This window comes from Phoca vitulina, unplaced genomic scaffold (genome assembly GCF_004348235.1).
Source record: "Phoca vitulina isolate PV1807 unplaced genomic scaffold, GSC_HSeal_1.0 scaffold58, whole genome shotgun sequence".
Taxonomy (NCBI): Eukaryota; Metazoa; Chordata; class Mammalia; order Carnivora; family Phocidae; genus Phoca; species Phoca vitulina.
In genome coordinates, this window is record NW_022589761.1 from 3612198 (window position 1) to 3627024 (window position 14827).

The 14827-nt window shown below is 47.0% G+C and overlaps 1 protein-coding gene across 4 annotated transcripts in view; it reads right to left on the reverse strand.

The window, feature by feature from the left end:
* Window positions 1–14827, reverse strand: part of ANKRD27 (ankyrin repeat domain 27) — a 50111-nt gene that overhangs the window by 31966 nt on the left and 3318 nt on the right. For all 4 annotated transcript variants that reach the window (XM_032390462.1, XM_032390461.1, XM_032390463.1 and 1 more), the window contains exons 2-5: window positions 9663–9794; window positions 3171–3281; window positions 1192–1348; window positions 307–461 (exon numbers count right to left, since the gene is read on the reverse strand). In XM_032390462.1, the coding sequence (XP_032246353.1) occupies window positions 307–461; window positions 1192–1348; window positions 3171–3281; window positions 9663–9764 (525 nt within the window). In that variant the 5' untranslated portion in view covers window positions 9765–9794. The remainder of the gene's footprint in view (window positions 1–306; window positions 462–1191; window positions 1349–3170; window positions 3282–9662; window positions 9795–14827) is intronic.

Genomic DNA, 14827 nt, shown 5'->3' on the forward strand with positions numbered 1-14827 from the left:
GGCTTATCAAATAATTATGTGATTTTTTTTTCCACTTTTTTTTTTTTTTTTTTAAGTGTATATGCATGAAGGGTTAGAGAAAATTTCCCTTGGGGTTCACATAGGTGATAACAATATTCATTTTTATACTTTGTCAGGTTCAAGTTTTCTCCAGTGGCTTGACTACTTTTATTGTTAGAAGGAAACGTTTAAGTAAAGCTTCCAACAGCGGAGGCAGCAGAGTTTCAGAGTGCACTGAGAGGGATCCCCATTTCTTGAACCGGCCTGAGCCAGGGCACCCTGGCAAAGCAAGACACAGCTACTGACTATGTGTTGACGGAGGCTCTTTCTTTCACATTCCCTGAACGTTCGCTGGAAAGAAGCAATGCTCCTGTCGAATCTCTCCGTGTGTCGTCCCAAAAACTCCCTCACATCTTCGATGGTTTTCAGGGTAAAGGGATCTGAAGATGTTGAAGGCTCTTCTGAAAAAAGAGACAGAGGGTCAGGCTGGCTGAAGCCTTCACAGTTTCCTAATGGGGGAAGTACCACATCCTTTGCCCTGCTCCCCCAGGGTCTGGAGCCCCATCTTCCAGGAGAGGACAGGAATTATTTCAAGATACTGCCCAAGAGCAGCCTCGTTACAGGACAGCTCAGGGTCCAGAGAGCCTGGCCCTCTTGAAGCCCTTTCCTTGGACAAAACAAGTTGAGACCGTGGGCATGACCTATGAGGCTCTGGTGAACAAGCCCTGATTCCTGGCAATACAGGCCTCAGAGTACATTTAGCACACGGTTGTCTCAGTTTCCTGGAACAACTGAAGAATTATTATTTATTAAAAATAATGAGCTCTCAAAGAGGCACAACAGTGGGGCTGGGTGGGCAATAATGGTGTAAGAGTTAGCTCTAACACTGAGGCCCAAGGTCAAACCACCCTGTACAGCTCCAGGGGGCCACATTCACACAGAGGTCTACATCGATGTCGCCTCCCAGAATTGTGTAATGTCCAACCTGTGCAACCATACACAGCAGCCCCCAGACACACTGTCTTAGCTCAGGATGACTTTTTGATTAAGCTCTGGGGAATTACTGTAAAGTTAGGCAGGCTTCTAGCAGGCTCTTGAATATTTTATGGATGTTTATCACAGCTATGTCAGGAGGAAGTTCAACAAACACAGTTCTCCAAATCAGCGAAAAGGGGTTTTCTCCCAGAATACCTGAACTCTCTCTCTTTTCCAAAGGATGGGCTATACAAAGTATGCTGAAACTTTCTTCTTTCTCATTGTAGAAAGTTTCTTCAAAGAGAATGGGCACTGAGAGAAGACAGGCGAAACCGGCTCCTAATTTAATCCTGTTTCCTTGTATAAAGACATCCTGGAACAAGAGAGCCGTCACTGCGCCAGTGGCCGGGGGTGACCGTCGATCCCCCCTCCGCCTGGCCCCCGATACGGCGCTGCTTCCGACCTGCACCCCTTTGTTCCAGTAGAGCTCTGCAGGGCAGGCATGAACACTCTCCCATGTTGCTTTTTGATACTAAAATGTTTTCTTTCCTCTTTGTTCACCCTATAGCTACAGCTGATCCTTTTTAAATATTGTGACAGAGATGCATTAAGCTGGTCCTTGGACCAGAAGAAAACCTGTACCCTCTGGGAAAGGAGGAAGGAAGAAGGCTCTCCTGGAATGGCCTGGTGCTGCATGGGGCCGGGGAAGGGACGCTGCCATCCCTGCCACATTCAGCATTCTGGACATGGCTGGGGTACCCGGGCAAACGAGCTGTGATAAGCCTGACTCCTCTGTTCTCCTTGTAGATTTGGCTTCCCTGAAGAGAACAAACTAGCAGTGACTAGCAGGGCGAACAGGGCTGCTGATCCCCACCCCCCTCGAGCTGGTGTCCCAGTAACCCCGTGTCCTGTCCTGTCCCTTCTGTCCCGCCACAGGCCCACGTGAGCCCTGGCTGTCAGGTCCGAGGGACTGAGCTGCCCCAAATGCACCTGGGCCCACACCACTCCTGGCAAGGAACAGAACACCCCCCCTCAGAATCTCTCTACCTCCCCTTAAAAAATAAGAAAACGCGGACCCCAGAGGTAATATCAACAATGAGACAGATTGACGTCATGTGTCTCTTGTCACGACATGCTGAGAAAAATAAAACACCCTTCCAGCCGTGAGGGAACCTCTGGGAACCCCAGGCTGAGGGAGAGTCTACAAAGCAAAACCATCCGTGTCATGAAAGACAAAGACCCCTCGAGGACCGCACCAAATCGAAGGAAACTAAAAAGACCAGCAACTGAAGGCATTGCAGGATTCTGGATCTAAAAAGAAAAAAAAGATTTTCTACAAAAGGACATTACTTGTATAATTAGCACAATTTATATGAGGACAGTGTGTTGAACAGTTCACTTTCCTGAGTGTGATCACTCTGCTGCTAAGTTACACAGAAAATGCATTTTAGAATAAAGGGACATGGTGTCTGCAACTCACTCTTACTTTTTCTGAAAAAGGCTCAAAGAAAAGCAGTAATAGCACGTGGGGGTGTGGGGGAGAGGGACTGATAAAACAAATGCGGCCAAAATGCTCACGGCTGACCAATCTGGGGGAAGAGTATAGGAGAGTTCTTTGTGCTTTACTGAAGCTTTCTCTAGGTTTGAGATGATTTCAAAAGAATGTTTTTTATTTATTTATTTTTTTGGCTCATTGAAGTTTTAATAACATGCTTGTTTTTTGGTTTTTGTTTTTTGTTTTGGCTTATTTAAGTTTCAATAACATTTTTTTTTAAGAACGTTTTTTAAAAAGTTAAAATTCACCCCTGATCTACTATTTGTGGCCAAGAAACTGATTAGTCTTTCAAGAGCACGGGGATAAAAGAGGTTAGTGACAGGACCTCGTTCAGATGTTCCAGAGACTCCCCGACTTACCAGCAGGAGGCCCCTGCGCTAAGGGAGAGATGCCCCACCCCCCCCACCCCTCCACCCGCCCTCCTCCCGGGCAGAGGCCCAGCCAGGCCCTGCTCCCCATTACCATCTCCTCTTTCCTCAAAGGCAGGGGGCCCTCCAAGCCCAGGCCACGGGCTGCTGTGCGTGTTAGAGCCATCATTTACCACAGCCGGGACAGGGTCAGATGCAGGACCCCCTGCCCCCCACCCCCATTCCCAAACACTGAGTGAGGGACCCTGGTTGACCCACAAAGAAATGAATACCTTTCCATTTAAGGTCTGAAAGTGTTCTTCCACGGGTATCAAAATGTAGGACTCAAACTGACAAGTGGACTGAACGCTGCTCGGCAAGCTTCCTTTGCAGGGCACCAGGACCTGGAAACAGTAAGCAGGGTGAAGAGTACGAGATGTGCCACTTAGAGCTGCAGAAAGCCAGGGGGGCGGGGGCGGGGGGGGGCACATACTGGCAGACGGAACCAAGCGAATGGGGTCACGGACGTCCTGGTGGCAAAGCCGCAACCCCCGACCTGGGCAGAGGGGTTGGACGCAGGCCCCCAGGCTTGTTCCCACACCCGCTGGGTCCCCCCTCCCACAGCCAACGCCAGGCGCCCCAGTCTATTCTCAACAGGCTCGGGGACGACTCCAGAGGAAGACAAGGTCGTCTGGAAAGAAGAGAAAAGTGAACCTAAAAAGTCACACGTAATTCCACCGCCTGAATGAGGAGAAACACTGCACCCTGAAGACGGTTTCCTTCCCGTCTTTTTTCTCTGTTTTTTTTAAGCCCAGTTGTGATCACAGTTTGTAATATGAGCCGCAGAAACAGGGTTTCCTGTGGCAAATGGCCACCTCCGCCGAGCTGTCTCGGGGTGCCAGGCTCTGTCCTTGGGGCGGGCTCCATCTGAGAGGTGAACTGTGGCCCGACCGTGGCCACCACACCACCGCCTTGCGCCCTGGCAACCACACACGGGTCTGTGCGTGGCGGCTCAGGGACTCTCTCAGACTCAAGTGTACTCGGAAGGAAGACGCCCAAAGCGGTGTAGACCCTCGGAACCCCACCTCCTGAAGCAACCCAGCCCAAAACATACGGCTTCCGTGCTATCCCCATCCTACAGACAAGGAAACTGAGGCTCAAGGGAACTAAGGAAACTGTCCGGGGTCTTGCGGCCAGTAAGTGGTAGGGCCCTGATGCAAACTCCTGCCACTTCCCGGAGCCAGCGCTGGAGGCTCAGCCCAGACCCCCCTGGAGCTCCCCCAGCAAAGACACGGTCGGTGAAACCGCAGCCTTGAGAGCCCGTCACCCGGGGCTTCCTCGGGCGGCTCGGCCTCGCCCCACACAGAGGGGCACGCCAACTCCTCAGAGCAGAAGGTGGCACTTGTGGATGGGAGAACGCTGACAAGATGGCCTGGCCCCTCCTCAAAAAACTGAGACGGAATCAGATCCACATCTAGCTCGAACCACCAGTTTCCGGAAGTACGGTGAACAGAGGACCACCGTCAGCACCACCCCCGGGACTGCCACTGGCAAGGGCCAGAGTGCGGGGAACCCGGATGAACGCACTGCAGAGACACAAAGAAAGAAAACGAGGAAAGGGGAAGATAAAACGAAAAAGCAGCGGAACACTGTGGAGACGGTTTCCCAAGGCCACGCGCATGTCAACACTGACCACGCCTCACACACGGGGCATGCGCCTCTGCACACTTCACTTGAGCTCGGCAGTGAGGAGGACAGACAGACGTGGAGACTCATCCATCCAGTGGGATGTGTGGATCTCCTCTGGACCCTGATCTGAACAAACCCACCGTGAAACAGACAATCATGAGATGATTGGGGAAATCAGGGACTAGATAGTGGACAATATTGGAGCATTATTGTGGAAAGTTTTAGCTGTGATAATGGCATTGTGGTTACCTTTTTTTAAAGAGTCCTTATCATTTAAAGACACGTTCCTAAATATCTACAGACGAAACTGCATGACTACCCGACATAATTTTCTGGGATTTGCTTCAAAATAATCCAGTGGCCGCGCGTGGAGGGCAGGAGGGGGCAGAAAGGGCATGTGATGGGCCACTGAATGGATCACTGCTGAAGCTGGGTGACAGGTGCATGGGGCTCATTATATTACCCTTTCTACTTTTATCATATGTTTGCAATTGAGCTCAGTCAATAGAGCACGCAGCTCTCAATCTCGGGGTCATAGTTCAAGCCCCATGTCTGGCATAGAGATTACTTAATAAAAAAAAAAAAAATCACTTTAAAATAATTTTAAATTTTAATAAAAGTAAAACTTAAAAAGGGGGGAAAATAAAAATAAAATAAAGAAAGAAAAAGTAGGCCCTCAGATATAAGCCTGAATTGAGAAACAACCTCCTCACAGCCTCAGGGAGCGCAGGAAGAAGAGCCTGGGGCCCCGAAGACTGGCCACAGGCATGGGAATGCCATGAAGCAGACCTGCGGGGTGTTTAACGCCCTAACTCAGGGAGGCCCAGAGAAGGTCCCACGCCTGCTCTATGGATGAAGGAGTCATACGGTCCCATGTGAGAGACCGGGAACTTCTGAGGTGCTTTGGAGAACCTCATTCCAGCTGTGACTACATTCTTTTTACCTGTTCATGTACGCCTTGTCTGCCTCCCTAACTTAAAGTACGACGGGCTCCGGCTGCATTGTATCCCTGTTACCGACCTCACTGTTCGACATCCAGTAGGTGTCCAATCAATGTTTGTTGAATGAACAGGAGTCCTCCAAAAGCAAGGACCCCCTCCCCCCACCCAGTTTCCAGGCAGACAATGCTGCCCAGAGCATTTCATTACAAGCAGAAGCCAGCAGCTGGACTCTCTGGCTGAGAGGGAGGGTGAGGAAGCCAGCCCCTGGGGGCTGGGGACGTGGAGCAGCCAGGAAGCTGCCCACAGGAGGCGGGGTCAAGTGCAAGTGCCTTCGGGGCTCTCCCAAGACAGTGCTTCAGACTTCTGGAGATGTCATGGGCATTACAGCCTATGTGGAGGACACAAAGTTTAGAGTCTCTTACGGGTAGACCGTAAGTGGGGGACCTGCTTATTTTAAAGCTTAACAATACAACTTTTTATTCTAGTCTCTTTATAAAGAATTTTTAAATAACAGTAATTAAAGAAAAGACAATAGAATAAAAGCAAGAATCAGCATTCGTGACGCTACTCCGGAGTACCCTCCTGACTCCTCCCCAGGGAATGTTAGGGTGACTTCTGTCCTGACACCCATTCTTCTGAGCGACCAACGGTCAGCTTCTGGAATTCCCCAAAGGCATGCTGCATTCCCCCACTCATCTGTGCAATCCTGGAAACCCGGCACGGTGCCTGGCACCTAGTGGATGCTCAACGAATGTTTGTTGGCTGGATCTATGCCAAAGGAATCCTAAGAACTAGAATATAGACCTCAGTGCCCTTAGCTGGCCTGTCTAGGTATTTTACTTGAAAGTCAGTTCTTTGAAACTTGGAAGACATGCTGACAGGTTCCCAGGCTAGCCCTCAAAAGACATGCGGACAGGTTCCCAGGCTAGCCCTCAAAAGCCTACATACCCCATAATTAAAAGATCACAATAGGGGCGTTTGGGTGGGGCAGTTGGTTGAGCATGACTCTTGTTGATTCTTGATTTCGGCTGGGGTCATGATCGCAGGGTCATGGGATCAAGCCCTGGGTTGGTCTCCATGCTCAGTGGGGAGTCTGCTTGAGATTCTCTCTCTCCCTCTCCCTCTGCCCCTCCACACCGTGCGCTCTCTCTCAAATAAATAAATCTTAAAAAAAAAGAGAGAGATCACAATAAGAGGAACAAATTTAATCTCCCTATGTAATTTTTGTTTCTCCTATAGGCAAATGCACCCACCCCTAATCCACCTGGGAATCCTGGAGGACTTTCCCCCTGCCACCTCATGGACAAGAGCCCCAGGGAGGCAGCAGGCCTGGCTAGCCCACTCTGAAGAAACCAGTGTATAATTAGCTGGATGCCAATTAAATAGAACAGGAGTGACTACTGAAGCGGTGTGGGGGTGTCACAGGCCTCTGTGGTTGGAATCTGGGGAACATGGGGAGAATGAGCTTCCCCCATCCAGTCAGAGAGCAGGCGACGGCAGGAGGTGCCTACCTGGATGCGCGGGCATTCCGATCAAAGGAAGGTTTTGGAAGGAAGTCACACTCGAGGAGGGATGGGGCAGGTGGAGGGAGCAGTCAAGCTGCACCCCTCAGCTGCCACACACATACCGTCACATGAGGATGAGGTGGCCAGAGAGCTGGGCTTTAGGAAGAGGTGTGAGGGGCAGCTAACCCTGGCGGGGAGGGACACGCATGTTTAAAAGTGATGATTTCACAGGTTTTTAGAGCCCAATAAATGACTCTGGTCCCCAGGGCAGATTCAAGAACAGCCAAACTTGGCCCGATGGCCAGGCCCCAAGGAAAGAAATTCAGCATTCACAGGCTGAGGCGACAGGGATCCCTTCGTGGTGGCAGAAACGATGAGTACTCTTCCAGAGGTGACTGGAATATTCTTTTTCATTCCACCAACAGACATAGATGGAGCACTACTATGGATTAGACCAGGATGACCCGGAGCCCCCATCACACAGCCAAGAGGGGCAGGAACTAGCCACCAACACCTGACTGGGCTGAGCCGGATAGCCAGGTCCTTCCCACGGTGACTTCTGCTGAGAAGCTGGCCTCACGGAATCTCCCCTCTGCTGAAGGCCACAAAGTCAGTGTTGTCAAGTGTGGGCCCCAGGCAGCTCCCCATGGACCCCGCAGATCCCAGGAGGGGCGGGAGAAAGGACCCAGGATACCACTGGGAACTCAGGATGACACAGTTTAAGAAGAATCTCCCCGTTCCTTGGTGTGGCCAAAAGGAAGGTGACCAAGATGCCAAAGTTCTTACTCAAAATTTCCCTTTTTGCAGAAGGGAGCTTGAGTGGGATTCCACTACTTGCAGCTGGAAAAGCATCTACCTGGTGACAGGAACTGTGCTAAGTGCTGGCAACACAGTGGTGAGCAAAACAGGTCCCACAGAGTATTCACAGTGTGGCTTTTTTAGACAGACAGAGAAAGAGAGAGTACACGCGCACGTGAGCTGGGGGAAGGGGCAGAGGGAGAGAAAGAATCTAAGGCAGGCTCCACCCCCAGGATGGTGCCTGACTCGGGGCTTGAGCTCACGACCCTGAGATCATGACCGGAGCTAAAATCAAGAGTTGGACGCTTACCTGACTGAGCCACCCAGGTGCCCCCACAGCGTGGCATTCTTAAAGAGCAAGAGAAAGTTACATAGTCTGCTCTTATCCAGACAGCAATTTTTAAAAACGTTATAGAACAAAGATGGGGAGGGAATATTTCTCAAATTCAGTCAGCCCCCCCCCCCCAAGTTAACATGATGGCTTTGTATCCTGTATTTCTCATCCGGGACACGTACCGCAACTGTAATTAGTAGATATTTGCTCAGAGCATGACCATCTCTCCCAATAGCATTTAAGCTCTATAAAGGTAAAGATGGTGATGTTTATTGCCATTTTTTGCTGAACGCTCAGCATCAAACATGGTACCTTGCCCAGAGAAGCATTTAATAATTACTGTGAAATGAACAGATGATAAGGTCTCTGGTGAACTTTGTATGATTTTTTTCTTCTTGGAAACAGCTATATTCTCCAATTGTTTTGTATATACATATGTATACATGTATGTATATATATATATATACACACACACATATATGTACACACACATACACACAAAATGAACTTTATGACCTCTAAAAACCAAAGTGAAGTAATTCTGGGAAAAACATATGAACCGCAAAACCAATTCTAAAAACCAGAAGGAACTTGGAAAAAGCAGGCTTGTGGTGGACGCGGGACAGAGTGCATAAAGGGAAAGTCAGCTCCCGGTTCCCGGACAAGGCAGCTGACAGCCCAAAGTGAACCTGAGCTACGTACACTGACTTCTCCTCTAGTTCAAAATCCTTGGCCACGAAGCAGCACAGTCTGAGAAGAGGACAACACACAAAAAAGAAGCCCAAAGACAAACCAGAAAAGCCGCAGTACAAAGGCAGCAAGCACTCTGGGGGGTGCAGGGCCGTGTGCATCAGATGGGCAGGGCATGTGCATAGATGGGCAGGGCCGTGTGCATAGATGGGCAGGGCCGTGTGCATAGATGGGCAGGGCCGGGTGCATAGATGGGCAGGGCTGTGTGCATCAGATGGCCGCCAACACCTAGAGTGGACAGCCCGCCTCCCTGCAGGCAGCAGGTTTCTTTCATGTGCTCCCCTCGTCCTGACATCTGGATGCCTCAATTATTCCACTGGTTCTTCCTGTTGAGGAGATGCCTTTCAAAGCAACATACAAATGTGTTCACATGTTCCCTTATTCTATGTGAGTAAGCACACACCTCACAGACAAGGACCCATGATGCCCTGAGGGAAATACGCTTTCTGCCCCCAGAAGCTCTCAAGTCAACGTGGAAAGAGAAACAAGACGAATACCGTGACATCAGTGTCAACAGGGGCTGTCAACAGAGAAAGGATTACACCCAAGGCTGGTGCAGAGCCAGGAGGGTTCCTGGAGGAGGCAGCACGTGGTGGTCTCTCTCTGCCTCTGCTCGTACTGAGCATGGTCTGGCGCTTGTTAACACTCAGCAGGTTTGTAACTGACTCCCTCTAAACGTAACCAAAGTGTACGGTATTTCTGGCCTTATCAACACGGCTTGGTCCACACCTGATGGACAAGGACAACCCTCAGGATCAGTGCACTTACAATGCCATGGGTTTGGGCCACCTTGCTGCATAAGTCAGGACGCCACTTTTGAAGAGCCAAATAGAAAGGATTTTTCAGGAGATCTTCATCATACAGAGCCATATGGACTTCAGATGGGGCAAAGAGAGTCTCCTGGGACAAGAGGAGAAAAAGCAGTAAATGACCACTTTTAGATTTATACAACAATTAAAAGTCCTGATCTGGCAATTTCTAAAAAGCATCTCTGACATGTATTACTCTACTCTACAGGAAATATCAAAGATAACCCACCAATTCCAAGATGACTTTTTTACTGGTTAATTGCAAAAATTACGTTCAGAAATCTTGTTCAGGGGCGCGTGGGAGGCTCAGTCGGTTAAGCATCTGCCTTCGGCTCAGGTCATGATCCCCACATGGGGCTCCCTACTCCGGTGGGGAGCCTGCTTCTCCCTCTTCACCTGCTCTTGCCCTGGCGCATGCGCGAGCGCGCGCTCTATCCCTCTCTCAAATACATCTGAAAAAATCTCGTCAAACTCCAAGTCATTGCAAAAAGTTAAAATGGTTATTTTATGCATATATTTTATTTTTTATTTTTTTTTTTTTTTTAAAGATTTTATTTTTTATTTATTTGACAGAGAGAGAGAGACAGCTAGAGAGGGAACACAAGCAGCGGGAGTGGGAGAGGGAGAAGCAGGCTCCCGGCTGAGCAGAGAGCCCGATGCGGGGCTCGATCCCAGGACCCTGGGATCATGACCTGAGCCGAAGGCAGACGCTTAACGACTGAGCCACCCAAGCGCCCCAATTTTATGCATATATTTTAATGAAATATTTTAAGCATATAGAGAAATAAAGAAGAATAATGCAAACCTGTCACTCAGAACTACCCAATCTTAACATTTTACCATGTTTGCCTGAGACTTTCTTCTAAGAAGTAAAGTATATTGGAATAGACTGGAGGGGCGCCTGGGTGGCTCAGTCAGTTAAGCATCCAACAGTTGGTTTCAGCTCAGGTCACGATCTCAGGGTCATGGGATTGAGCCCCACATAGGGCTCTGTGATCAGTGTCTGCTGGAGATTGTCTCCCTCCCCCTCTGCTCCTCCCCTGCTCATGCTCTCTCTAAAATAAATAAAATCTTAAAAAAAAAAAAAAAAGAATAGAATGGAATCCCCCTGTGCCCCTCTCTGATCCCCTAAATAACTCTCTGATCCTTTAAATTAAGGATTAGGACTTCAACATATGAATGGGGGGGGGCACAAAAATTCAGTCCATAGCATAAGCCAATTGTCCCATTATCCTTTTTTGAACAGTCTATCCCTTTTGCACTGGCCGATAATGCTACCTTTGCTATATTCTAAGTTCCCATATATGTGTGGCCTGTTTCTGAGCTCTACTCTATTTCAACAGTCTAGACCAGTGCCATCCAACAGATATATGAGAAATGTAATTACATATACACTATGCATAGTCACATATGTAATTTAAAATTTTCTAGTAGCCACATGAAAAAGCAAACAGGTGAAATTAATTTTAATAATACATTTATCCTAATATATCCAAAATATTGTATTTTTAACATGTGATCAATATTTTAAAATTTTATTAATGACATATTTTACACTCTTTTTTACTCCTACTAAATCTTCAAAATTTGGTGTGTATTTTACATTCACTTTTCAATTCATACTAGCCACATTCAAGGGCTTAAAAGCCACATATGGCTAGTGGCTATTATACTGGACAGAGCAGGGCTAGACCACATTAGTTTACATGACTACAGCTTCATAATAAGCCTTGATATCTCATAGAGAAAGGCCTCCCTCCTTGTTCTCCAAAATTGTCTGGTTATTCCTAATCTTTTTTGCAATATCCCATAAATTAAAATCAGTTCCTCAATTCCATAAAAATCCTTTTGGGATTTTTAGTAGAAATTCACTAAATTTATGGACTGGAGAGTCAACATCTTGATAATAATGAATCTCATCATCCATGGACATGGTATGTCTTTCCATGTATGTCTTCTTTGATGTCCTCCAATTAAATTAAATAGATTATAAACAACTTTTATTAAACATTATTTGTATATTCTGTATAGATTTTCTCCTGTTGTGAATGGGGCTTCCATTGCCCCTGGTCTGCTCCATTTACCATACATGAGTGTAGTTTCACTGAGCTATCAGAGAGGAATATGAAAAATGGGCACAGAAAAAGAATCTGAGCCTCCATCTCAAGTGGTGCAATGGAGAATATAAACACCTGTCTTGCAGGACTCCCATTTACATGCTGCCTTCAGTATTTTTGCCATACTGCATACTAATGGACCACCACTTACTGCTGGCCTACATGGTGTCTTTGTGAGAATTAGAAAAAGGCACCCAGTAGGTACAACAGTCCTATGCCAGGGCACATGGCTTGGTAAGTAGCTCACAGGCTATTTATCAGCCCCAGTTTGCCAACATCTCACTCTCCTGGGCAGAGTACCTATGCAATAATCTGCGTAATTGTACACAAAGGCTCTACTGTTAGTATTTGACATATTCCTTTAAACACCTACTCTCTTTTCAAATTTATTTTTAAAAGAACCCTTATTACAACTTTAAATATAAAAACAGTATACTCCAGGGTACCTGGATGGCTCAGCTGGTTCAGTGTCTGACTCTTGATTTGGGCTCAGGTCATGATCTCGATGCTGTGTGATCAAGCCCTGTGTCAGGCTCCCTGCTCACTGGGGAGTCTGCTTCTCCCTCTCCCCCTCCCCCTGCTTGTGCTCTCTTTTACTCTCTCTCTCAAATAAATAAAAATCTTTTTTAAAAATTGCAAAAACAGTGGACATTATGTAAAACCTTGCTAGATACTACTGACTGCCAAACATTCTGAGCTTGAGCCTGAGACCTCTTAAAAAAGAGAAAATTAGATGGGGCACCTTGGTAGTACAGTCAGTTAAGCGTCCGTCTCTTGGTTTCGGCTCAGGTTGTGATCTCAGGATCATGAGATCGAGCCCCACATCATGCTCCACGCTTAGTGCAGAGTCTGCTTGAGTTTCTTTCTCCCTCTCCCCCTGCTCCTTCCCCCCACACCTGTGGGCTCTCTCTCTCAAATAAATAAATAATAAAAAATTTTAAAAGAGAAAATTAGCAACTATTAAAGAGCATCAAGTAAACTTACCCTTGATACAATCAGATAAATGAAATATGAATAAAAACTGAATTACTTTCTTACTATGAAACAATATTCCAACATGCTTTCTTGGGAAAATGCCAGGACAACACATATAAGTAAGTACATTATGAATTCTGTTATGGCTAATGATAAAAAACAGCCCCTATTTGAGAGCATCTTTGGTTCAGGTACTGTGATAACTTCTATTCATCCTCATCCCACTTTCATGTTCATGATAACTACAGGCAACCAATTACAACCAATGCTCACAATAACTATTGATATCATTAGCCCCATATTTTGCAGATGAAGAAACTGAGGCTCAGTTGGCCAACGTGAGGTTATACAGATGTCAGAATTTATTCTAACATTCTCCTCTTTAGCCACTATACCCACGGTAAAATAAATATGCCTGGGTTAAGGGTTATATCACAACCCACAGATGCAGAGATTCCATACTTCATTTCCCCCAAAGGAAAAGTCACCATGACAGCCACATGGGCCCTACACTGAATTTCCTCGGTCTGGTCCAGCCAGAACTGTCTCTGCTGCAGGCCCTCCTGGGGACTGCCTCAAGGAGGCCCCTGAGCTCCCTGCAAGGCCTCTTAGGGGAAGAGCCTAGCATGAAAAAGGCTACATATAATCTCTTCCTGGACCCCAGAGACAGCTCTACAACAATTCAGGTATTTGACTTGTTGAATTCAATTATTACTGCAGCCCAAATAATCCTTCTATGAGGCCCTAACCAGAACAACTGGATAATGTGATTTTGCTGGGACAGAGTCACAAGAAAACAAAATTGTTTCTGGTTTCTGACACAATCGGTTCTACATGAGCGAGTACAAAAGTAAAGACACCTTGGACAGAAACCCCATGAGAGCCAGGATGCCATACGGTCAGAATGAAGCTGGGAAGGGACCCTCCTTCTGCTCCTCAGACGAGATGCCGGCAGAGCTCCAACCCCTCTACACCCAAGACAGAGGTGACAAGGATGGGCTCTGATGCAGGAAGTAACAACCTAGCTGGTAGGCAAGGAATGTGCATCCGCAGAGTAAAACCAACCCAGAGCAGTGCTGAGACAGGTAAGGACCAGAGAAGGGAGCAGCAGGGAAGGGGGCTGGGGTGGGGAGCAGAGGAAGCAGGAACAGGTTCCTGTGGGCACAGAAAACCCAAGAGTAAAAAAATTTTTTTTTTTTTTTTTTTTATTGTTTGGTCAACTTTTTAATTTTGAGGCAATTATACATGGACATGCAGTTGTAAGAAATAATATAGGGAGATCTCATGTCCCCTTTACCCAGTTTCCCCAATAATAACATCTTGCAAAACTAGCACAGTATCACACAAGGATATTGACATTGATGCAGTAAAGATATAGGACTTTTCTGTCACCACAAGAATCCATCATGTTGACCCTGAATGGCCATGTCCACTTCCTTCCCATCCTCATTCTCCCCATAACCTCCTGGGAACTACTAATCTGTTCTGTATCCCTATAGTTTAAAAAAATTTTTTTAATTGATGAGAAGATGAGTCCAGGGAAATAACAGGAATCCAAACAGTGCTGGTCAGAGAGGGACAGCAGGGTGAGAGGAGGCCCCTGAATGCCACATCAAAACATTCAGTCCAAATGCATGAAACACGCAAGACTCGGAGCAAGCACTGCTGGTGAATGGGACAGAGCTTGCTGGGTTTCAGCCCCAAGTCATCTTGTTTTCTCTTGGACATCATTCCTTTTGGTTGCCAATGACTGAACCCTCTGTCCAGGAGTAGGGATTCGAAGAGCACTGTCCAATGCTCTTCTCAAACTTTTTGTCCCGGTGCTTAAAACATATAAGAATCCAATACAATCAGGTGCTTAATGCCAGAATGGAATTCTTAAATAGGGGGTAAATACTTAACACAGGTTAACACCCTCACAAGTTTTACTTGCAAGAATTCGTTTTATATCATGAAAAGTAAACTGACTGTTCCTTATAAAACTGGAAAGAGGAGTAAATCCTCTTCTAAAACTCCTTTTAAAAAAAATTCC